The sequence below is a fragment of the Hemitrygon akajei genome, chromosome 23 (genome assembly GCF_048418815.1).
Source record: "Hemitrygon akajei chromosome 23, sHemAka1.3, whole genome shotgun sequence".
NCBI classification, from domain to species: Eukaryota; Metazoa; Chordata; class Chondrichthyes; order Myliobatiformes; family Dasyatidae; genus Hemitrygon; species Hemitrygon akajei.
In genome coordinates, this window is record NC_133146.1 from 44,263,265 (window position 1) to 44,289,692 (window position 26,428).

Sequence of the window (26,428 nt, forward strand, 5' to 3'; positions counted from 1 at the left end):
TAAAAGCTAATGGTGGTAATGTTTGGGTCCACCCTTGGCCATTATAGCAGCTTCAGCTACATCAATGTTTCTTCTACATAGGTTTTCCGATTAGCTGTGCATTTTTTTTACCTCAGTTAACAATGGTTCTGTTTCTTGTTATGTTTGCCCCCTTTACTTTACTTTGAACGTTGTGATACAATTCCCCTGTATTACCCTCTTCACCTGCTTTCTCAGCAGGGCAGAAGTTTTGTGCACCTTCCGTTGGTTTTTGCTTTCATTATGTTTGCTCAGTTTTATGCTTATTTCTACAAACCCTGGTGAAGTGGCCTTTCAAACCACATTCATTGACTTTTTCTTGTTTGAACCTGGATTCAGAAAGAATGTGCTCCCCCCCACCACCCATACACACAATGGTAACAGCCTCTGGCCTCTTACGTCTTCTCACCTGCCTATCACCTCCTTCCCTTTCTCCAATAATCCACTCTCCTCTCCTATCAGATTCCTTTCTCTCCAGTCCTTTACTTTTCCTACGCACCCAGCTTCACCTATCACCTTCTATCTATCCTCCTTCCCCTCCCCTACCTTCTTACTCTGGCATCGTTCCCCTCTCTTTCCAATTCGTAAGAAGAGTCTTGGCCTAAAATATCATGTGTTCATTCATTTCCATAGATGCTACCTGACCTGTTGAGTTCCTCCAGCATTTTGTGTGTGTTACTTTAGATTTCCAACATTTGCAGAATTTCTCTTTGTCAGGGCACATTCTGGCAGGAACGGCAGACACCCATGTAGAGACAGAAATAAAAGGTTTTACATAGGAATTCCAACAAAACATTGGTGGTACAACCAAACGACACTGCAAGACAAATCATTCTCAACACAAGGACCCCGTGATAAGTACTAAATAGGGGTCTGCATTAAATAATCTTAGAATGCAGAAAACCCGTGCCAGTCACAATTAACTTGACGATTAAACAGAAAGCACAAGGGCTTAATCACTCTAATTAAGACAACAGTTAGTAAGCACAATGCTGGAGGAATCTAGAAGACCAATGTCTTTGGCTCTCCACAGAGGCCCACATGGCTAGTGACACTCATGTTCAGTTTACCTTTCAGTTTCACACAGAATAACTGATCCATTGTACTATTCCTGAATGGTTTTACATAACAGTTCCTCTGTTTGGGCAGTTTTCAAGGATTCATCTCTAATACTTGCCTCTGGACACTTTCTTTTAGCTTTTCTGAAAGTGCCTTACTGAAATTCCAACCTTTTGTTAGCTCAGCCACCTAAATTAGCATTGCTTCATCAGGTTTCCTAATGTGAACCAACTCCTGCTTGGCTTTCGGTTGCAATGATTCTTCAATAAATCCACCAATTTCTGAAAAGTTTATTTTCAGATTTCTTTAGGCTCAGTGGGTTTTTTAATTTCAACATTCATGGGGCCCACAACACTGATCAAGATAGGCTTCTGCTTATTGTTATCATCAATGCTGGTTGCAAGATTCAAGATTCGAAACTGTTTAATGTCACTTCCACTACCCACGTGTAAAGGAGAATGGAGTAATAGCTACTACGGATCTGATACAGCACAAAAATAGACAGTAGGATAAAGATTTTTAAAAAATACAATAAATAGAAATACACAAAGAGGTAAGTTTATATACATATTTGTATGTCCGTAAAGTGACAATAGGCACAGGAGTGTCTATAGGTAAGATGATTCTGACTGGAGTTAATAAATCAGTGGTGGTTGGGGGTTAATGGTGGAGGTGTTGATCAGCCTTGCTGTTTGGGGAAAATGATGATTTTATGTCCAGTAGTCCTAGCATGGATGCCACACAGCCTCCTTCCTGATGGCAGCAGGACAGATTGTCCATGAGCAGGTTGAGCGGGATTCTTCATGATGCTACTGGCTCTTTTCCGGCACTTTTCTATATATAAGTCCTTGATGTTGGGTGGGCCGGTGCTGATGATGCATTAAGCAGTTTTAACACTTTTGCAACAAAGAAACATGACAAAATTTTCTAATACCTCCCTCCCTCTCCTCTGTTCAGGTTTGAGAATCAAATACTGTAAATGTTCCTATTGTTGTGACCATTTTTCTATTACAAACAACTTTAATTTAAACATTTTCGAATTGACATGCACATTCATTTCAGTCTGCTGTGGAATATTAGTCTAATATTAGTCAACTAGCTCATTCCCATCAAATTCAGTGCACTTTCCTTGATTAGTTACACAATCCAATCATTATTAAATCCAAAGCAGGATTTTGGCCCTTGCAGTAATATGAGCAACACTCATGTTCTATCAATTGTGGGATCTGGGTTTTAATACAAACCAGATGAATAGGATGTCTTGTTTGCTCTTGGCTGGAAATGACCCTTGTGACTGAATTTTCCACTGCTTTTCTGGTGTCACTGAACGATGCTGGAATGGAAAATGCAGCAGAAAGTACCTTCTGAGGATTACTGGAAATGAATTTACTCAGAATTTTGCCATGGGCTATCTGATATGAAACCACAATGTATCTGGCACAAGACTGGTAAAGTCACTCCATTTGACTTCCTCACATTGAACAATAAAACAAAAATGCTTTCACTATTTACATTTGGACATGTTACTAGTTTGGTTTCGTTGCAATATTTTTAATTGATTCAAGATTCAAGAGTGTTCGGTGTCACTTTCTGCGCACACGTGTAAGGAGGATGAACTAATTGTTACTCCGGATCTGATGTTGCACGAGAAAAGCACAAAACATACCAAACACAGTATCAATAATAATAAAACACATATTAAATATAAATACAAAAGATAGCTTATATACAGAGATTGATTGCATTTCCGTACGGAGACGCAAGGCTGTACCTGATGGCAAATAATAAAGTAATGGAGGAGTTAGTGGGTGGAGGTCATGATCAGCTTTACTGCTTTGGGAAAGTAATTGTTTTTGAGTCTGGTGGTTCTTGTGTAGATGGTATAAATCCTCCTTCCTGATGGGAGTGAGACAAACAGTCCATGAGCAAGGTGTGTGGGATCCTTCATGATGTTATTGGCAACTTTCTGTATATACGTCCTTCTTGATGGCGGGTAGGCTGGTGTCAGTGCTGTGTAGGGCAGTTTTGACTACCTGTCGTAGAATCTTGCTGACCGCTGCAGTGCAGTTTCCGTACCAAGCAGTGAGGCAGCTTGTTAAGATGCTCCCTACTGTGCATCTGTAGAATGACGTGAGTATGGATTGCACAGTCCCGCTCTCTCCAGCCTCCTCAGAAAGTAGAGGCATTGGTGTAGATGAGTGATGTGCACTCCCAGGAGTTTGAAACTGCTTGCAGTTTCCACTGCAGAGCCACCAAAGTAAAGGGAGGTGCGAGAGGTGCAAGTTCTCCTGGAGTCGATAACCATCTCCTTTGTCTTGTTGACATTGAGGAAGAGGTTATTTGGTTGGCACCAGGCCTCAGGCTCCTCCACCTCCTCTCTGTAGGCCATCTCATTGTCGTTGGTGATGAGTCCCACCACCGTCGCTTCATCAGCAAACTTGATGATGTCTGCATGGGTGCTTGGCCATGGAGTGATGTGTGAGCAGAGTGTACAGCAATGGGCTCAGCACACACCCTGGGGGTGTCTGTGTTGCAGATGGAGGGGAGGGAGGATCTGTTGTGCTTCTGACTATCTGAGGTCTATCACCCAGTTACCGGCGGTCGAAGGGCTAGAGGGGCCTACTCTGAGCTGTGTCGCTAAATAAATAAACAAATACCCACTAATCCAAATGCTAACTCCCATTCAGTTATACATGATATCAAACCCACGTCTTTCTTCATTTAACCTTGGTTTAACACCAAGTTAGTGAAAATGGTTACACCATAGTCCCAGGAAGTTCAGGTATCATACTGTTGTGGAGTTTTCAGCAAGCTGAATACAGGCCCTTTTCTTTAACTTCACTCGTGTTCCCCGGTCAACACGCAATGGTGGTTAAAAGTCAGTGACGAGAAACCACTGGGCTTTATTGGAATTGACAAGCTCCACCTCCTTAAGTAACGGCTGGTACTTCTGGGAAAGCCAACACAGGAAAGGGGCTTTTTAAAAAGGGATTCCCAGCTTGAGGTCCACGGACCCCTTGTTTTGATGGTATTGGTCAACTGCATAAAAGAGGTTGGGAACCCCCTGCTCTAACCACTGGACAATGAGGTAAAAGGCGTTCCGATTCCGCTCTCGTGCAGTGTCACCTGATGCACATACAAGTCAGAAACATGAACACGTTTGTTTCCCATAACAATTTTATTTGAACAAAATGGATTATTATATTGAAACACTGCTGCCTTACAAAGTTTTCAAGCTTTGCACATTCTGTAAAGTTCATTAGTAACTCTGTTCTTTTTTCACTGGAAGCCTTGCCCATTTTGCTGAATATAGATAAACTGGAGACGGACATTAACATGAAATCTGGTTTAAAGCAGATTGAGAAGGATTATCAGATTGAAGTATAATACTTCGAAATAAAACATATTTGTTTGAATTGAATGTAGTTGACTGAATACGAGATTAGGTTTACTATAATCAGTTTACATAACAGTATGACTAGCATTTGAGAAGGTTTTGTGAAGAATTATATTATTTCTGTGAAACTATACCAGTCTGATAGTGCTCATTCAGTCAGTGTGGCTTTCAAAGGTTAATACTGTATTCTCAAGCTTCCTAGCACAATTGCCTTTTTAAATGTTCCGGGCTACTTTAAGCACCACAGATTGGTCAAGTAACAATTATAAAATTATAAAAGTCAACCCACTAAAGTCAAAAATTAGCAAAGGTCAATTGAGAAAGAGTTAAAAATGAAGCCCACATAATATATTTCAATTATTCAAGCCTTTCCAATTAAAAAAAATCATCTTAATGATATTTATGCATAAAACATGTCAAACATCCAACAATGCTGGCATTTAAAGGTATTACCATTTGCTTTGTACAAAGGCCAATATTTTGAAGCTTCTGGATCTCTGTTTGAAATCCAAGTTATTAAGGCGAGTAAAAGATAGAAAGCCTGACTTTTCCATTTAATCAACCACGACAATGTTTAATGGACTGGCACTACTACTAATTGTACTTCTGGCTAGTTCAGTAAAGGGAAAATTTATACTTGAATGCACTTAGCCAAGTCAGCAGTTACAGTGTCTTATTGTATGCACAATGGTTTCCAGTACACATGGGAAGCAATGGAATGGGATGGCGAGCAGAAGCAAATTAGATACATCAGGACTAAGCTTCACTTTCTTACTTTAGGTAGGCTGCCCATTATCATAAACACCTTAGATTTTCATTGCCATCATTTACAAGGGAATAAAAGTAAGCAGGGCTCCAGGCAGCTGGGTGATTGAATCTCATCAATTCACATCCCAAAGTAATAGGGTAACCCACTATGTCTTTCTCAAACTCAGCCATCCCAATTTAACTAGGTCATCACCAACAACACTTAACAAATTTCCACAGCTATGTTAAAAGTTAAAACATAAAAATGCATCTCTGCATAACGTGTCAGGAAAATTATACTTTCTTTTGGTTCACTAAAGTGTATGTGTTGTTAATTGTTAAAAATGTTGAAAGATTACCCTGTAGACAGTGTGTATGTAAGAATGCCAGCTTACACCCCACTGAAGCTTGGACTACTTCTGGGATGTGGCTGTGGGAAGTTCATCAAATACTTTAAAACCTTTGCAATAAATGTGTGTGTTACATTATTTTAAACTGTCACATTCCTCTGGAAATACAAAGTAAATTACACATTACCTTCAATATCACTATCATGCTTTTAAATGAACACGAATACAACTTTACATAGTCACAACAGTGAAACAACAGTTGCCTCAATGCTTGTTACATACTTCCCAATTAAATCAAATATTAATATAAATTAATGGGTTTTTTTTTACAATACAAAAACGGTACCTCTTGATTTATTTGGCAGATCAAAAAGTTTTCAAATGCATCATTTATCAGCTAAAGGCAATGACGCCATGACCATCATTTGCAGAAAATACTGTACTGCACTCAGCTGCTTGTTAGAATATATCTGAGCCTCAGATGACAAGACCTGCAGCAATATTAGGGCTCTGAGATTATCACTTCAATCAGATTCATCCAGAAGAAATTCAGCCCAGAGTTGTTATGTTTGAACGGCCACCAGGAGGTGCACTGATACGCTGGGTAGGACGGCGAGGAATGTGATCATCAGCCTGGGAACCTAGAAGGGAAGCAAGTCAACAATTTGAAGGTATAGTTTCACAATTTCTTTTTTCCAAAAATTATTTTTAAACAAAGCATTTTAAGAAGGTGCAACGCCTGTCCTTTTACCGATAATCCAGGGACTCCAACCATCTTTCCAGGTGAAACAGGGATTAATTTGCATGTCTAATCTAATGTACTACATTCAATGTATACAATACTTCAATGGTTCCATTTAATATCAGAGAATGTATACAGTATACAACCTGAAATTCTTACTCTTCACAGACATCCACAGAACCCCCCCCCCCAGGAATGAATGACAGAAAAAAACGTAGAACTCCAAGATTCGACCACCCAGCTGCCTGGAGCCCTGCCTACTTTCACTCCTTTGTAAATGATGGCAAAGATAACCTATGGGCTTTTATGATAATGGGCAGCCTACCTAAAGTGAGAAGCTGAAATGAAACTAAAGTATGAAATTGGCCCACTCCCAGGCCAACACTGGCCTTTCTGTCTGTATCCTCCTGCTCTGTTACAATGAACCTAAAGCATACTTGAAGAACAATTAATCTACTATATGAGCGTACTGCAGTCTTTAGGACTCAATATCGTTGAGTCATAGAATTATATAGCATGAATGGCACAACACATCCATGCTAACAGAGATGTTTTCCTGAACGAGCTCCATTTGCCTCATATCCCGTGAAACATTCCTGTGCATGTACCTACCCAAATGTCTCTTAAATGTTGTAACTCTGTCTCCCTTTAAAACATTCTCAGGCAGCTTGCTCCATATCCCAACACCCTCCGTGAGCTGCATATAATATTCCAGGTAGGCATTTTGATCAGTACTATCTCCAGACTAAAATGAAGGGTTAAACTACATGGTAATAGGTAAAAACACTCTTTTACCAGCCAGAGTGAATCCAGATTGGTGAAGGTTTCGTGGAGGCTGAACTGGTTGTTTAGCAGGAGACATCCTGACAGATGGAATGGGTGTCATGGCTCTGGGAACCGCACTGACTTCTTGAACAGGACCATCATATATCCCTCTTGGAACACCTCTGATTTCAGCTAGCTGTAAAAAAGGAACTAAGATTTGATGCTGTTCCATTAATCTGCAACTAATAATGTGGCCTTACACAAACGTAATGTATTCTGTGGTAATTCTACTGGCAAGATCTTGAATGTGTTTCTAAACATATTCAATGCAAAGCATAATTTTGATTGTCTTTCAGGAACAAAAGTTTCTAGCCAGTCAAGACTTTTATTTGGTTAACAGAGTTTACGCACATTGTTTCAATCACAACTTCTCACTTTAAGACGTGTGTGTTCTAAATTCACACACCAATATGAGAGAGCTCTTCCAGTATTGAGGTGGATTTCCAATGCTGGGTGATTTGTCACTAGCTACTCTTAACAAATGCCATTGTCATGTAAGTGTTAACTTGGTCACAACTTCTGTTAACCGATATCTTAACCCAAAATCTCTGCAACTGTCCGCCATGTTCTTGGTTTTGTGGAAGCGTGACTGTGAGGTCTTGTAAACGAGTGCCATCGAAGAAGAGTGGCTACACACTTCCATGCGAAAGACCATAAGACATAGGAACTAAATTAGACTACTCAGCCCACTGATTCTGCTCTACCATTCCATCATATCTTAATTATTATCCCTCTCAACCCCGTTCTCCTGCCTTCTCCCCATAATCTTTGACACCCTTACTAATCAAGAAACTATCAACCTCTGCTTTAAATACACTCAATGACTTGGCCTCCACAGCCATCTGTAGCAATGAATTCCACAGATTTACTGCTCTCTGGCTAAAGAACTTCTTCCTCATCTCTGTTCTAATGCCCTTCTATTCTGAAGCTGTACCTCCTGTTCCTAGAATTCCCCGCTACCAGAAACATCCTCTCCATGTCCAGTCTATCTAGGCCTTTCAGTATTCAAAAGGCTTTAATGAGATCCGCCCTCATTCTTCAAAACTGAGCTAGTTCAGGCCCAGAACCAGCACTCCTCATACTTTAACCCTTCCATTCCCAGGATAGTTCTTGTCAATCTCCTCTGAACCCTCTCCAGAGCCAGCATTTCTGCTCATAGATAAGGGGCTGAAAACTGCTCACAATACTCCACGCAGTGTGACCAATGCCTTATAAAGCCTCAGCATAGCATCTTTGCTTTTATTTTATAGTTCCCTCAAAATAAATGCTAACATTGCGTGTGTCTTCCTTACCACTATCAACCTGCAAGTTAACCTTTAGGGAATCCTGCATGAGGGCTCAAGTCCCTTTGCACTTCTGATTTCTAAATTTTTTTCCCCATTTAGAAATTAGACTATGGCTTTATTCCTTCTACCAAAATGCACGGCCATACATTTCTTTACACTACATTCCATCTGCCACTTCTTTGAATATTCTCCGAACCAATCCAAGCCCGTATGTAGACTCCCTACTTTCTCATCACTATCTGCCCTCCACCTATCTTCTTATTGTCTGCAAACGTGGCAACAAAGGCATCAATTCCATCATCCGAATCATTGACATCTAACATGAAAAGAAGCGGTCCTAACATCGGCCCCTGGGGAACACCATTAGTCACTGCCAGCCAACTAGAAAAGGCCCCTTTTATTCCCACTCTTTGCCTCCTGCTAGTCAGCCCATCTTCTATCCATGCTAGCATCTTTCCTGTAATACCATGGGCTCTTATCTTGTTTAGCAGCCTCGTATGTGGCACCTTGTCAAAGGCCTACTGAAAATTCAAAAAGCATGAACTCTTGGCTCAGCTGTATTCTAGAAATATTGAAAGGATAAAGTTGGCATGTCCACCAACTTTCAGCTCAAAGATTTGCAGCTGTAATTTAAATTTAAGTCAAGGCTTGAAACAAGGCATCTTGCCCTGGGCCAAATCAAGATCAATACTAGTTTTAGGTAACAAGGTAGCTTGCTTTATCTGCACCATTATTGCATACATTCCACACAACACTCCATGCTCAAGATCCATTTCAAAATAACTATACTGAGGTGTATTTTCTGAGCAAGTTAATTATAAAAAAAAGTTTTTCTTCTATTCTTCAAAATACTCATTTATTAATTCTGGTCTCTATATTTCTAGAGCAGTAACATAGATTACACCAATCTCTCCAAAATCCTTTATTTTAACTAATTGTACAGATACAATTAAGTGCATGGATACAGAAAGGTCAATCTCTTTACCTTGCTCCTTGCTTTTATTCTTTTGTAAACATAGTCCGGAAATGTCTTTTTGGGAATAAAGCGTCCACTTCCCTCTGTGGCATGAATTGTTCCATATTCAAAGACAATTTTACCTTGACTTACTACTACTGAAGGAGCACCATGGCATTCCATCCCTTCAAAGATGTTGTACTCAATTGCCTAAGGAACATAATGCAATAAAGACATAACTTTTCATTCCACACCTTTTATTATACCCTCGATATGACCATAACCAATTTACATTTCATTAAATCATACTGTACATAGCTCCTGCTCTAACCTACAAAGGGTAATATTTAAAATGAATGTCACTATATCACCAAGGTGGTGCTGTAGTGTCTCATAGTTTCAGTATTTCTGATTCAGTCCTCACCTCTGGTGCTGCCTCCCTCTCTCTGTAACTCAGTGGGTTTCTCCTCCCATATAACAAAGATGTAATGGTAAGTTAATTGGTCGTTTTAAATTGCCACTAGTGTGGATGACTGGTAGAAGAATCAGGGCCTGTTGGTGGGCAAGTGTGACAGGTTACATGGAAGTAATTGGGGTGGCATGTTATCGTAGTGGTTAGCACAACGCTTTACAGTACAGGCGACCCGGGTTCAATTCCTGCTGTTGCCTGTAAGGAGTCTGTATGTTTCCCCATGACTGTGTGGATTTCCTCTCACAGTCCAAAGACGTAGCAGTTGATAGGTTAATCGTTCATTGTAAACTGACCTGTGATTAGGCTAGGATTAAATTGTCAGATTGCTGGGCAGCATGGCTCGAAGGGCCTATTCCATACTGTTACTCAATAAGTAAATAAATTAAAATCTGATAAATGGGATTGCTTTGAGAATGGGCGAGTAACCAATGCGCTGAATGGCCTCCCTCTAATTTCATATTGATAACTTATATTTTTTTAGTTGATTAAAATAGCATTTTATTTAACACTAACAGCCAAATACATCCCCTCAAAACATTGAGAAATTAGTCAAAAAGATGCTTGAAAAAGCTTCAGGTTAACCAACAGCCACAGTCCGAAAACAGGATGTATGCCGTTTCCAGGATGAGCTGAACTCTGGTGCTAGCACTTAGTAATGCAGCAGTCAAAGAGTGTGCTGGCCCTTAAAGGACAACTACCCGTGGTAGTCAGAAGGCAGCCACACATAGTATAGTGGTCATGAAGGGTGAGGGACTGAGAAGAAGAGAGAGTTCTCAGGCTTTCAAAAAATACTTTGAAATGCTGGAGGGAAAAGATGCCAGGAAGGAGGCTCTGCGTACTGAGGGATGGATGGAGGCAAGGGTGGGAGTTGAGATCTGCCAAAGCCAGCATTATTTAAACACACGCAAGTATAAACACATTCACATAAACAAACACACATGTACATAACCTATCAGCTAACACACATGGACATGTATTTTAGGTCACTTTATTTTAAGTTACCTTTGTAGTTTTGATAACTGCTAAACATTTCTTAATGCTTTTTTTTCATGACAGAAATACTCAGAGGTTTTGGCCAGCTTTGACAGCAAGCTTAGCAGGAGCTTTGGTTAGCTGTCCAAATGACCAACAGTTTTGTTTGATCTTTTTTTTGGTGAGTGGGATTGGTTCTCTTCTCACCTCCAGGACACGATCCCATTACTTCATGGAGATGAGCAGTTCCTCATCAGGTAAAATGGAACTAGCACAGGGAACCTCATTAGCATCCCAGCTTTGCTTAGCAAATTGGGTGGTTTATCATTGGCAATACTATTATTCATCAATAATCTGGACTACGAGAATTAGACTGAAATTTCTCAAGGGACATTTCAAGTTACACTTATCACTGTGGGTTAGGTTTCAATGGCTAAGTGACTGATAAACCTGACGGTGGCAGCACAGGGTTGAAACAGTGCAAGGGAAGATTTCTGCTTAATCAGTGCTGTGTCTGTACTGGATGTGCTTGATGGAACGAAAGTAGAGAATACTGGAGACACTCAGTAATCACAAAACATTTGTAGAGCGAAAAGCAAGGTAATGCGAGCCAGGCGATGAGAAGGCAAACACCTAAAATTTCATTTCTAGTCCTACTCGCAACGAGCTGTCTCATTAGTGAGTTTTCATTCCAGATTTCCATCTGCTGGAATATTTTACTTTTTTACTCAATAATGTTACTGCCTTTTGATGTGAAAACTGCTAACTTCTATGAAAATTCCTGCACCTGCACTTTAATTTCACCAGCTGCTTTCGACTAACACTGCACCAGGGTATATCTTCAAACACCACCCTTGAAGGAACAGGAGGGGCAGGGAGAATGCTAATTAAGGGATTGGCCTCTTATCTTGTATATTGCACTCACTTCTATAATTTCCTGGGACAAAACACGTGGTGACAATGAAAACAATCAATGAACGAAACTGCAAAGTTGCCACTTGACCCTGTGAGAGAGGACTGTTGGATTTCTGAGTACATGTCAATCAAACTGACTTGAGACCTTCTGCCTTCCTCCTGCCCTTTGCTTTTACTGATACTGTGAACGTGACTCTGAGGGAATAGATACCGTGCTGATATGTGAGGAGAAGCTATTCAGTAGCAGCAGGAACAAACACCTTTGTTAGTTATCCTCCTGTAACACTGGATTCGGTGTCGGGGCGGGGTGGGGAAGTTAGATTGCATTTGCAGCCTCTGTCAGTTGAGGATGTGGATGTCGAAATCTAGCTTACCCGATTCTATCATTCCAACTGAAGTATATGCAGGTCTGGAAACGTGATTGTGTGACCCTGGCTTCTTTCTCCGACGCCTCTCAAACGAAAACTTACCAAAGTGAAATGGGATAATGACCATTTTGCTTCATTCTGGAAATGTGTCCTTGTTCACCAAATGACATCACTCCCCAGATGCAATGTTGATTTGAGAGCATGTTAATACAATCAAGTTGAGTTGGTCTGCAGTGACAATCATTGGGCATTCATGGCAGCCATGTTGGAGTGGGAGCATCTCTACTTTATCCTTTAGGCATCATCCTGCCACTCTTTCCACCATGGTATATGAATTATCTTGTGAGCTGTTCCATTGTGAAAGTCCTTTTGAGCCTGTGATCCCTAAATTCTATCCAGCAACCAACCTCCCACCAAACGTGTAACTGCTCAGGCCCGTGACTCAGCTATTCCCCCATGTCACTGATGAAAGTCTAGGTCCCCAATGCCCATGTGATCTCCACCAACATCAGCTCCACCCATTTACTTACCTGGTCTCTGACCTCAAGCCCTGTGATTCCTGGCTACTTGCTATCCCCCCAACCAACTCACCCACCACTCCAAGCACTTGCCTCCTCTCCACCAAGCCCCAATCCCTCCACCTGACGTCAACCATACGGTGGCGATTTCTACCACAGCCCTGTCCCACACTCCTGATCTTTACCTAAACCTCAATCAGCCCAGTTCTGCCACCTCAATATTTTTGGCATTCCCTCCCACAACCCTGATCTTTCACGCAAACCTCCATCCCAGATTTACCCTGCTCACTGACCCAACATCGGTACAAGCTCTCAGCCTAGAGCTATGGAAGGATCTCCCAGTCTCCAAAACTGAATTCTGATCTGTGGCAGAGTAAAGCTGCCACTTTGGTGCTGCAGTGAAGTGAAAAAAATAAATGGACCATGAACAATTAGCAAATAACCAGCATGATAGTATGTAAACATCCTCATCAGATGTTACTTTAATTGCCATGGCTGGAAATGCAGTTGCTTTGGCTCAGAGGTGTGATCACAGATCACTCACCCACCTATAACAATAATAAGTATTTTAAAGTAGCAGCCTGTCAAAAGTGGTTAGATTTAAATTCCTACTTATGCCTCTGGTTGTGCTAAACATTTTGACAGAGTATTTGTTGTGAATACAATGGAATTTCTGAAAAGGTGCATAATACACAGACACTACGACATATACTGTATATACTTAATGACAGAGGAAGAATTTCTACCTCCAGCTCTTTGTTAATGAGTATCCTGGAGTAGTAATGGAGTTTGACTATTCGGTTTGTTCAAGAACATAAATCTCATTAAGACCAAATTACAAACCACTCCCACTTGCAGGTAGCTATAGTTTTAACAAGTTAGCAGAAGAGTAAAATTACTTTCATTACCAGATTATGTGTCTTTGCTGAAATGATCTTGACGGCTTCGGGATCCCAGATGACCAAATCAGCATCGGAACCAACAGCAATTCGTCCCTTTCTGGGGTAGAGATTGAAGATCTTTGCAGCATTTGTGCTTGTAACTGCTACAAATTCATTCTCGTTCATCTTTCCTGTCGTCTACAACGTATAAATTGGAGAAAGCTAGAGCAGTTAGTTTACATGAGAATACGTACACAGAGCCAACGGCTAGCTGTTATGTTGTGCTTTGCTTATATATTCTGTTATCTCTCCTTCATTCTAATTTGGTTCTTTGCCTCAGCACCTTATTTGCCGATTTATAGTCCATAATAGTTCTCGAGAGGCATTAAGGGATTCTTCACGACGTTATAAGAGCTATATGAACATAATTTATCATTAAAGCAGATTCAAGTTATCCTGATACTTATGAAAAGCCTTGGCACTTTCAGGTGCCTAATTTACATCTGAGGAATGGTCAATTTGTAGTCATTGGACTCTGTCAGTTACTTAAGAAGTTAAGTAATAGGAAAAGGTGTAGGTTTTCTGGTTCAAGTCTGCTCTGATACTTCAAAACTTAATTTCCTCAAAATCCAGAAATGATGGAGTCTCCTCAGTGAGTGAGCTCCACAGGCCCACAAGTTAAATTCTGAAGGTCTGTTAGCCTGACCTTTGGAATTTAAAGACGAAGTGAAAAATTTCTCTCGACCTCACTCTTTATTCTGAAACTATACTGAGAACTGTTTGATGGGGCCTTTTGAGAACTTTGTATATAGGAGGCAAGCGCACACTCAGATGGCCTCGATGCAAGGGAACTTAGTGATGGGGCACGAGCCGATGTTCGACAGCATTTTGCCGATTAAAGCAGCCATTAATCGGTGACTGGAGCATTGAGGAAGATTGAGACATTGAGGCGAGTGTGGCAGGAGAGCGAGAGTTCAGTGCCGACTGCCTGCCTTTTGATCACTGCCAGAGAAGGAGTCTGTGAGCGGCCTATCGCTGTGTGGCTCACTGCGGCCTCCTTGTTCATGTTGTGCCCTCTCTTTTGATGATGTTGGGATGTTGGAGGAATATTACCTTGGTTCCATGTTTATGGATTGGACTACAGGCAGTCCCCGGGTTATGTACGAGTTCCATTCCTGAGTCCGTCTTTAAGTCGGATTTGTACGGAAGTCGGAACAAGTACATCTGGTATTATTTAGCGTCAGTTAGTCAAATGTTTGTCTTAGTATATAGTATATATTTTACCTTTCTATGCATATAAAACACTTAAGAAATGTATGTATTCCAATAATTAAGCCACTGCGTTGCTTAGTAATAATTGCAGCTTTCATCGGGGCAGCGCCTTTCACATGCTCCATTATTTTCACTTTATTCGTTATCCTTTAAAACTGTTCCAATCGTTGACCGACTGTAGCCTAATGCTTTTCCAATGACTGATGGTGCTTCACCTCTTTCCAAACGCTTTATTATTTCCACTTGATTTTCAATCGCGATTGCTTCCCGTCAATGGAACAGAAACACTGCGGGTGGTGGCTCTCGAGCTTTGCCGGCTCCCGAGGTCCGCTGGGTCCTAAGGACCACCGCACTGAGACAGGTTAAATGGGACAAGTGGGGGCTGTGCTGGGTTTGGGTATTTGATCCTCCACAATATTCCGCGTGGGAATTTAAACTGGAGGTGGCAGTTTTTTGTTACGAGGTTGAGTTGCGAGCTCGACATCAACCCGGTACGGGAACGGTCTATTACTGGATTGAACTTGGGAACCTCCGTTCTCCAGCCCAACACTGATCTGACTGCACCACCAGCCAACCGGAACGGGGGGTGGGGCGGGGGCGGGCAGGGTCAAGGTGAACCTTACTAAGAAAATTTTAAGCCAAATACAAAGTTAAACACTCAACACAGTGTCAATGGCAACCACTTAAAATGGCGGACGGTGTCGCGATCCGACTTAAAATGGCGGACAGCGTTCTCCTTCCTCGGTTCGTAAGTACGAGTTGTCCGTAAGTTGGATGTTCGTAACTCAGGGACTACCTGTATTGCTTTATGGACTGTGGGCTTTTTCAGACTTATAGTTTTTCGCCCGTTCCTTTTCTGTTTTGTTGTGCGAGGGGAGGGGATTTGGGGGTTAATGATCTTTTTGCGTTGTTAGTTTTTTACATGGAGGGAGGGGTTGTTTGAGGGTCAATGTTCTTGTTGCGTTTTGTGCGGGGGAGGGGATTGGGGTCGATGTTCTTGTTCCGTATTGAGTAGGGGATTGGGGGGGGGGGGGGTCAATGTTCTTGTTGCGTTTTGTGTGGAAGGAGGAGTGTTTGGGGTCGATGTTCTTGTTCCGTTTTGAGTAGGGGATTGGGGGGTTTGGGGGGGTCGATGTTCTTGTTCCGTTTTGTGTAGCAGGAGGGGGGTTTGGGGTCGATATTCTTGTTCTGTTTTGAGTAGGGGATTGGGGTTTTGGGGGGTCAATATTCTTGTTTCATTTTGTGTGGGAGGAGGTGGGGGGTTTGGGTGTTGATGATTGGGGTGCCGTACTTTTTTGTGCGGTGGGGGGAGGTGGGATTGATGTCTCTCTTTGAAAATGACTTTTGTGTTCCTTCTTTGTTTCCTGGCTATCTGGAGAAGATGAATCTTAACAGTTGTATATGGATACATACTGTGATAATAAATGAACCTTTGAAGTTTGAGAAATCTGACACTGGAATCTTTCAAAGGCTCAGATAAGTCAAAGAGTTATTAAAAATTCTCTGACTCTTATGGATCTACTTCAGTTCCACAAGGTAATCAATCTCCCCTGCCACAAATCATCCTACTCCAGTAAAATCTTCAGGATTCCTCAGTGATTCTGACTTTAGATCTCAAATTCCATGGGCTTCACATTCAAAGAAAGAAGTTTGTTCCAGGATCTTTCCTGACACCAAGATAAACAGAGAGCATAAGTGTTCAATATGCTTGTGACAGCTCACCATTCACTACCAGTCAACAAAGGTCAAGTCCAAATGGGAAAGAGACAGAGAGCTGTAAACAGAGTTAACTTCTCTTTGATGACATGAGCTTTTTTAGGAATTTTGGCACCCAACTATGATCTTTCTATACCATACTACTCGGTGACAGCTAAACCGCAAACATTCAAGGAGTAAGCATCGAACAGACTCAATAGTACGATTTCTACTGCAGCTTATTTTACGAAGTTTACATACCACAGCCTTATCCCAAATAATAGTCATCCTCTCTTCAATGCCATTAACTCCTTCAGGGATCAGTCGGAAGTCATCCTTTCCGATGGCTTTCTGTGCAGTGGTGAAAGCGCAGTGCGCACTGCCAGTAACCTGCAAATCGCCACTGCGGTCAGAAACAAATTAAAAGGTAGATTACTATGTGTTAGACTTGAATAGCATCCATCTCACCAACACAATTCCAAAATTCCAAGGGGACAGAGCAATTTCAGCATCTGCGGTCTCTTGTGTTTCAAGGGAACATGCTTTCTTTGTGTGCTCTGTATAATTCAACTTAGAAACAATAGGTTTACAACTTTGCTAAGACCAATGCACTGTACTTAGTTGGTTGCTGCTCTAACCACTTAACCAATAAATGTATGGATCTATTACATGGTCTGGTTTTGCCTTATTCTGTACATTTCTAGTTCACAGAAGATCTCCATTTTTCTTCCATTACATGACCTGCATTCTGAAAATAAACAAGAAGGTTTTAGTGAATGGTGAGTCAACATACCAGGAGAGGAGTGAGTTTAAGTAATCAGGGGTGGTTGTGTCAGTGCTGAGTGGTGGGGAGGTGACAAAGGCTGCAGCTTTGGCCCAGTTCTTACTCCAGTAATGGGACCCATCAGTTCCCAGACTTGCGGTGACAGGCTCTCCGTACACAACTGCACCTGCTCAACCACACAAAGAAATTATCAGTACTCTGCACAACTTGAAATGCATTTGACGTTTTCTGTTTTACTTACTATTGGGACACTCTGCACCATTAAATAAATGGAATACAGGTCATTTCCAGTTTTAGAACGTCTGACTTGCATACAGCCGTACATATGGATGAACACTTGGGAGACCATTGCTACGGTTTTGTCAACTGCTGCAGACTGCAAGCACCTTCTCCCCCCCGGGAACTTGGCTCACAGCTACAGCTCCAACTTGAGTTACAAATAGTTTACAGCACGTAATCTGGGGAGGACCTTTTAAATAGTATAACAGCTCCCAGCAAATTACGGACAAATCCCCAGACACCAGAATTGATCCCCCAACCTATCAATTTGGTGTATCTTTACTCATTCTTGTAAGCACACGTGTACATGATAGATAAAATGAGGGCAATTGTCTAAATAACTGTTGCCAATGCAAGAATTTGCTGGCTGTGGAGAACAGTTATTTGGCAGTACACCTGCAATTTCTATGCAGATTCCCAACGGTAAAGCAAACTTGATAAACTATCCCTGTATATTCATTTCCTAAAAAGCAAATCACTTCATGTCATCTATCACTGTTAATCTCCAGCACAGGTTCAGTTGTTTTCAAAATGTTGCTTTTTTTTTAATCTTGAATTTGCAAAGATAATCTAAAATTTCAGTTTGACCTAGAGACTAAACAAAGATGTAACAGATGAGAAAATTCTGACAAGTAGTAACTAACGGGCAGAGGAATGTCTATGAATTTTAAACATGTGAACGCTCCCTGGGTTATGAGAACCCTGATTTAAGGCGACCCCTACATACAAACAAGCTCTCATAAATATTATTGAATTTAAATGAGAACAGGTTTTTAGGAAATGACGTCCTGACATGTAACCTCCCGGCAGTAATCAGACACAATTGTCTCCTAAGAGCACGGGGTCCAGCTTCACCATGAGCTGTTTTGGAAATCAACAAGTAACAACTTCTTTTGATACTTGTGCAATGATGTTCTTTAACAATTTCAGTGGTAGTTTAAAACTGACAAAGCCAACCAATGGACACAGGATATACTGATTGTGCACAACTGTAACTAGGAAGTGGATGACGATATATAAATGTTTACATTAACTGACCCCAATCAGCACCATTTATGACAATAGCGTGGAAGTACAGTTATCCTATTGAGTGATTTTATGCATTTTCTGACACGTACAAAATTGACTTTTGGATATCTGTAAAGACAGAACCCATTTGTAGCCCAGGGACTTCCAGAGGACAGTTCATGAAGACCTGCTGAGGACTGTGCAAAAGTTAAAGCTCATGAAAAAGCAAGGATGTGATGTTGAGACTTTATAAAGTCTTTATAAGACCTCACTTGGAGTATGTGAGCAGTTTTGGGCCCCTTAGTTTAGAAAAGATGTCCTGGCACAGAGGAGGGTTGAAAGAAGGTTCAAGAAAATGATTCCGGGGTTGAACAGCTTGTCATGTGAAGACAGTTTGACGGCTCTGGGCCGGAGTTCACTAGAATTCAGAAGAATGAGGGGTGACCTCATTGAAACCTATCAAACGGTGAAAGGCCTTGATAGAGTGAATGTGGAGAGGATGTTTCCTATAGTGGGAGAGTCTGAGACCAGAGGACACAGCCTCAGAATAGAGGGGTATTCTTTTAGAACAGAGATGAGGAGGAATTTCTTTAGCCAGAGAGTGACAAATCTGTGGAATTCTTTGCCACAGGCAGCTGTGGAGGCCAAGTATTTATGTATATTTAAGGCAGAGGTTGATAGATTCTTGACTGGTCAGGGCATGAAGGGATACAGAGAGAAGGTAGGAGATTGGTGCTGAGGGAAAAAATGAATCAGCCATGATGAAATGGCAGCACAGACTCAACGGGCTAAATGGCCTAACTCTGCTCCTACATCCTATGGTCTCGTGAAACTGAAGATAAATTATTGACCTGATTTTTAAAAAAATCAGCTTAATGCCATAGCACTGAGAGTCAGCATAATAGGCAAGAGTTAATTAGCTAAAGGGCCATTTGGCTAGCAGAGTTCCATTTGCGCTGAAACTGTAACGTTCACTATATTTATGAAAAACTTGAATCTTTTGGAGAGACACACAAGATCAAGGCCGCAAATGGCACAAGGATAATGTTATAACTGGGCAAGGATCTGCCACATGGAATTCAATGCAGTAAAGTATGAAGACATGCATTTTGGATCTAAAAACCAAATAATAAAATTTACTTTCTATATATTGGAACTGTAAACAACAGAGAGGCCTATGAGTCCATGTACGTTCAGCAATAAAATATCATAAGATAGGTTGAGAAAAATACCATTAATCAATTCTTCCTGGCTAGTGTTGTAAAGACCAAAGACTTTCATAAATAGAGATAATTCCACACTTACACCAGGCTCTTAGATCTATAAGCACTTTGCTTTCATTCTCCTCAATTTATCTCCTTCTGTAGGGAAAGAGAGCCTCAGAGTAAAAGGCACAGGGTCTGACTCTGTTGGCTTTGTGAGATAGGAGGATAACTCTTCACTCGGAGGATGTGACTGTAGGCCCAGGGCAGTTGTGGAATGGGACCTGAAATGATTAGGGCTACCCTGTGTATGATCCAGATTATCTGAAGGGACCAGTCTGCTTAAGAGCAGAAAGCAAAATGCCTACATTCAGATCTGTTGTATCTTGTGTCAAACCCGGCTGGTTACCTTTCTTCCGAGCGTGTGCAATCACATCAGCCGCACTCTTGCTCATTACTTTGGTGATGTACAAGGGGCAGTTGGCTTGGCTCGCAATTGTGATTGCACGATACACAGCCTCTGCTTCAACCTAGAAGAAACATTTTGATCACGTTTAGTGACCAAACATTTTATTTCACATAACCCTCTAGTTACCCTCTGATAAAAAAACCAAACATCTCTGCCTATCTTCCCATCGTATCTTTTTCACAAAAGAGTAAAAGGCTATTTTCTATACTGATGCAACTTGAATGACAGGGATATTCATTTAACATCTGTAAACTGGTTATTACACAACTATTAAGTTTATAACACTAATAATTAGATTCCAAACCCAGCATGATCTTTATATACTAACCTGAATTGTGCGCTACAATGATCACAAAACTATCTCACATAGCAACATCAATCTGACAAACCTGGGGTTCCATGAATGCATAGTTTGAGATAGAAATCCCATGGCTGCTGTCAGTAATTTAACACTCCCCCAGAATCTGCAATAATATGAGCCTCCTCCAGTATAATCTAACAAATCAGTGAAGAAAAATTGAGCATTTACAAAATGATCTTGTAAGATATCGTGTGATGTTGCATGAAGTTTAATGATGGACTATATTATACTTAACCATTACAAAGCCTCTAATCATTAAATCTAATAGTATATCTATAGATTCTTTGTTCCTACGTTCCTGCTTTGTAAGAAACATTCGCCATCTAGTGTCAACTCAGGGTAATGCAGCAATTGAAAGTGTTACGCATTTTTTCAGGTCAGAGAAACGCTGCCAAGGCAGAGGGCGGCCATTTCCATGATGTGAATAGCTCAGAAATAAACATATAAGATGACTCACCAGGAACCCAGAGAATGTGACAAGGAGTACATTATTTAAATTAAGAATAGCTAGCTACTGGAGAGAGTACAATGCGATATGCTGTCAGAAAGTGGTGTGCGCATGTTATATCAACGTTAAGTGCGGCTTTGCTTGGAACATTAATTTACTGCTGAGGACAGTCCTGCGACTGCTGCGGGAGCAGGCTGTATGGAGACGCTGGATTTTGGACTGTCAATGACCACATGTCCAAATTATACAGAAAACTCGATGCAGCTCGGCATTCTGCAGAGTGAGAGAGTGAGTGGAAAAGCTCGTGAGGTACCTTCTATTCATCCAAAGATTCAGGATCACAATTAGGTTAAGTATCACTGACAAACGTCGTGAAACTCATTGTCTTGTGGCAGCCGTACAGAGCAAATCCTAAACTTACTTTGACAATAAAAATAGTGGCAAAACAAAACACTCTTGATGATCTAAATCTGAAAAAAAAACACATAATGTTGGGAAAAAATACAGCTCAGACAGTGTATGTGGTGAAAGACATTGAGTTAATGCTTCAGGAATAACGCAAGTTTTAAATTGTAGAGAACATTGGGATAAAGCAGAGAACAAAAATGGAAGGTTTATGTCAGGGTGGATTGTAGGAGAGATCAAATGACACACATGGAGATGGAACCATGTTTAAAAGGTAAGGGCAAAGTCTATGCCTGGGTGAAATGCTAGTAGGAGGAGAAGAATGATAGCTAAAGCAAAAGAGTAAGAGAAAAAACTAACGTGGAAATATGAGACACAAGTCTGGTTAACCATATAACCATATAACAATCACAGCACGGAAACAGGCCATTCCGGCCCTCCTAGTCCGTGCCGAACTCTTAATCTCACCTAGTCCCACCTACCCGCACTCAGCCCATAACCCTCCACTCCTTTCCTATCCATATACCTATCCAATTTTACCTTAAATGACACAACTGATCTGGCCTCTACTACTTCTACAGGAAGCTCATTCCACACAGCTATCACTCTCTGAGTAAAGAAATACCCCCTCGTGTTTCCCTTAAACTTTTGCCCCCTAACTCTCAAATCATGTCCTCTCGTTTGAATCTCCCCTACTCTCAATGGAAACAGCCTATTCACGTCAACTCTATCTATCCCTCTCAACAGTTAACATTAAGTTAACCAAAATCATTGAACTCAAGGTTGAGTCTTGAAGGCTTTGAGATACTAAATTCTTCCTTCTTGGAACAATGGAGGAGATTATGGTTAATTTAAGTGTAAACAGGATGGAATAGAACTCAATCACAAACAAGAGAAAATCTGCAGATGCTGGAAATACAAGCAACATGCACAAATTGCTGGAGGAACTCAGCAGGCAAGGCAGTATCTATGGAAAAGAGTAAACAGTCGATGTTTCGGACTGAGACTCTTTACCAGGACTGAAGGAAAAAGATGAGGAGTCAGAGTAAAAGGGTGGGGGGACGGAGGGAGAAACACAAGGAGCTGGGTGAAACTGGGAAGGAGGGAGTGGTGAAGTAAAGAGCTGGGAAGTTGATTGGTGAAAGAAATACAGGGCTGGAGAAGAGGGAATCTATTTGGAGAGGGCAGAAGGCCATGGAAGAAAGAAAAAGGGGAAGAGCACCAGAGGGAGGCCATGGGCGTGCAAGGAGATAAGGTGAGAGAGGGAAATGGGAATGGGGAATTGGGGGGCATTACTGGAAATCAGAGAAATCAATGTTCATGCCATCAGGTTGGAGGCTACCCAGAAGGAATATAACGTGTTGCTCCTCCAACCTGAGTGTGGCCTCATCGCGACAGTAGAGGAGGCCATGGACTGACATGCCGGAATGGAAATGTAAAGTGGAATGAAAATGGGTGGCCACTGGGAGATCACTCATTTCCTGGCGGATGCAGCGTAGGTGCTCTGCAAAGTGGTCTCCTCATCTACGTTGGGTATCATTGATATACAAGAGGCCACACCGTCAGCACAGGATATAAAGGAAAACTCCAACAGACTCACAAGTGAAGTGTCGCCTCACCTGGAAGGACTGTTGGGACCCTGAATGGTAGTGAGGGAGGAGGGAGAGGTGAACGGACAAGGGAGTCACGTAGGGTACGATCCCTGAGGAAAGCAGAAAGTGGGGGGAGGGGGAAGATGTGTTTGTTGGTGGGATCCCATTGGAGGTGGCAGAAATTGCAGAGAATTATGTGCTAGATGCGGAGGTTGGTGAGGTGGTACCCTATCCCTAGTGCAGTGGCGGGAGGAGGGGTGAGGGCAGACATGCGCAAAATGGAAGAGATGTGGTGGAGGAAGGGAAGCTCCTTACTTTGAAGAAGGAGGACATCTCCTTAGTTTTGGGACGAAAAATGTAATCCTGAGAGCAGATGTGGCGGAGACGGTGGAATTGAGAGAAAAGGGTGGCGTTTTTACAAGTAACAGGGTGGGAAGGGGTGTAGTCCAGGTAGCTGTGAGAGTCAGTGAGTTTGTAGAAGACATCAGTGGATAAGCTGTCTCCAGAGACAGAGAGATTGAGAGATCGAGAAAGGGGAGGGATGAGTCAAAAATTGACCTGGTAAACTTGAGGGCTGGGTGGATGTTGGAGGCAAAGTTGATGAAAGTCGATGAGCTCTGCATGGGTGCAGGAAGCAGCACCAATACATTCCTTTGGCTCCTCCCACTCCCTTCAAACAAAAGGTGTAGCCATGGGTACTGGCATGGGTCAGCTTTGCCTGCCTATTTGTCAGCCATGTGGAACAGCCTATGTTCCAAGCCTGCCCTGGTGTCACTCCCCAACCTTTCCTACACTACATTGGTGCTGCTTCCTGCACCCATTCTGAGCTAGTCGACTTCATCAACTTTGTCTCCAACGTCCACCCTGCCCTCACCCCATCCTCCTGCCAGCCCACCTGGGAAAGGGTTCCGCTTGTCCTCACCTACCATCCCACCAGCCTTCACGTCCAGCATATAATTCTCTATAACTTCCGCCATCTCCAAAGAGATCCCACATCTTTCACGCCCCCCCCACCCCCACCACTTTCTGCTTCCACAGGGAATGCTCCCTATGCGACTCCCTTGTCCATTTGTCCCTCCCCACTGATCACCATCCTGGCTCTTATGCTTGCAAGCTACACCTGCCCCTACACCTCCTCCCTCACTACTATTTCACCTGCAACACTTCACCTGTGAGTCTGTTAGGATTGTCTATTGAATTCGGTGCTCATGGTATATTGGTTATATCTGATGTAGATTAGGATACCGCTTCAAAGAGTACCTACGCTCCGTCCGCCAGAACAAGTGGGATCTCTCAGTGGCCACCCATTTTAATTCCACTTCCCATTCTCATTCCAGTATGTCAGTCCATGGTCTCCACTACTGTCACAATGAGGCCACAGTCTGGTTGGAGGTGCATCAGCTTACATTCCATCTGGTAGTCTCCAACCTGATGGCCTGAACATTGATTTCTTGAACTTCTGAACCCCTCTCTATTCCCCATTCCCATTTCCCTCTCTTACTTTATCTCCCTATCTGCCCAACACCTCCCTCTGGTGCTCCTCCTTTTCTTTCTTCCATGGCCTTCTGACCTCTCCTATTCGATTCCCCCTTCTCCAGCCCTTTACTTCACCCCTCCCCCTCCCAATTTCACCTATCACATTGTGTTCCTCCCTCCCCTCCCTCCACCCCTTTACTCTGACTCCTCATCTTTATTCTCCAGTCCTGCTGAAGGGTCCCGGCCCAAAACGTCGACTGTACTCTTTTCCATAGATGCTGCCTGGCCTGCTGAGCTCCTCCAGCATTTTGAGTGTGGAGAATGGAATTGTTATATTTGGTAACTTCAAAATGTTAAATTAATTCAACAGAAATAGAGCACAGAGATGTGAGTCTTAAGTTTGTATTTTAAGCGAGGTGCACATGTATTGCAAGATGGCGTCATGACGTGCAATACGTGTATTTTCAGATATAACTTGCAAAGAATTTTGTAACCAAAAAAGAATGCTTAATCAAGTAATGTATTTACAAGATTACTCTAAAACTGCTGAAATATCAAATACACAACAGGAACCTCAGGATCAGCCTTGCGGAGGGAATGAAGTTCCCCGGAAGGATTACCCAATCTGGAGTTGGTAGTGTAAGGAGACTACATCATGAGCACCTAGAGTGACAACTTCTTTCTCTCCTCGTCCCAGGAGCCAAACACGCCTCCCAGGTGAAGGCAGGTTTACTTGCACTTTCACTTTATTGTACCGCGCCGGGTGCTCACAATGTGGGCTCCTCTGTAAGGAGATGACAGTGGAGAATACAAAGCAGATGGCAAAAGCCAAGATGCTGCTGTGTTTGGTTCATTGACACCGAAGAGAGATCTGTCAAACAATCAGGCCTGTCCATGCGAGCGTAGATCTTCTCAAAGCCACTGTGAATTACTTCAACCTTCCATAGAAAGCAGCAGCAACAAGATTAAACTTCATCGAGTAGTGCCACATGAACATGAAGGATTTTGACATATAACTAACTGCACTGAAGTGGAGGCCTGAAAAACTTTAGCAATCTAATAGATGTGTTGATCTAAACAGGAATGCATGTGAAAGGATTAATGAGCATTTACTGGGAATAAAAATGGATTTAGAATTGGTAAGGTTTGTCTCTGTGCAGTTTAAATCCAGAGCTGAAGTGTTGAGAGCAGATAACATAATTCTGCCCATGCATGTCAATCTAATGCAATGAACAACAATGTAAAATATGGAGATTTTGTGACGCATAGCATGAATGGGAGGAGAAATTCCAAGCTTATGAGAGGAATGCCACATATACAAAAGGACTTTTCATCTAACTCGGGAGGAAGGCAGGCTCGTAGTAAGCAGAGGTGTACTTGCGAAGGAACAAGGCCAATACACAATCTCACACCATCTGCCTGCAATTCTCCTGAGACAGCTGAGGGACGGTATGAGAAGCTGAAAACAATCTTGTTGCATCAGGGCAGAGGAAGTATAATAAATGAACAGATTGGAGGCTAAATACCTAACACAAATATTTGCTGCTATGGAAACGGAAAGAAGAACGATACCGTTCCAAGTAAACAGTGATGTATTGTGTAATACAAGGTTTGCAAGAAATCATGAAGTGACAAGTGCTAATGATGTACAATAAGAAACAGTGAAATGCAGCGTACTTCAGTAAAATGTTTAAATTCTAATTTTGATCTGTAAAATGTTCAAAGTATTAGCAATTACATTCTGTTTTATTTCTCCCAGATTTACTGCCTTTGGGACTTTTTCAAAGTCATGAGCTGTTCAGCCAACTCAATGACATCATTAGGAAAAGGACTGTCAATAGATCTACGCCACACAGGACTTCCTGCACTTAACAATATAGCCGTCTGTCTTGTTCGACATTTACACAGGAAAACAATTTTTCCATGAATCCA

At 42.0% G+C, this 26,428-nt stretch overlaps 1 protein-coding gene across 2 annotated transcripts in view; it reads right to left on the reverse strand.

Annotated features, from left to right (window-relative positions):
• Window positions 1–4,236: 4,236 nt before the first annotated feature.
• Window positions 4,237–26,428, reverse strand: part of dpysl4 (dihydropyrimidinase like 4) — a 42,142-nt gene continuing 19,950 nt past the window's right edge. For both annotated transcript variants that reach the window (XM_073027538.1, XM_073027539.1), the window contains exons 8-14: window positions 20,155–20,275; window positions 17,266–17,422; window positions 16,734–16,875; window positions 13,533–13,703; window positions 9,410–9,589; window positions 7,109–7,274; window positions 4,237–6,212 (exon numbers count right to left, since the gene is read on the reverse strand). In XM_073027538.1, the coding sequence (XP_072883639.1) occupies window positions 6,121–6,212; window positions 7,109–7,274; window positions 9,410–9,589; window positions 13,533–13,703; window positions 16,734–16,875; window positions 17,266–17,422; window positions 20,155–20,275 (1,029 nt within the window). In that variant the 3' untranslated portion in view covers window positions 4,237–6,120. The remainder of the gene's footprint in view (window positions 6,213–7,108; window positions 7,275–9,409; window positions 9,590–13,532; window positions 13,704–16,733; window positions 16,876–17,265; window positions 17,423–20,154; window positions 20,276–26,428) is intronic.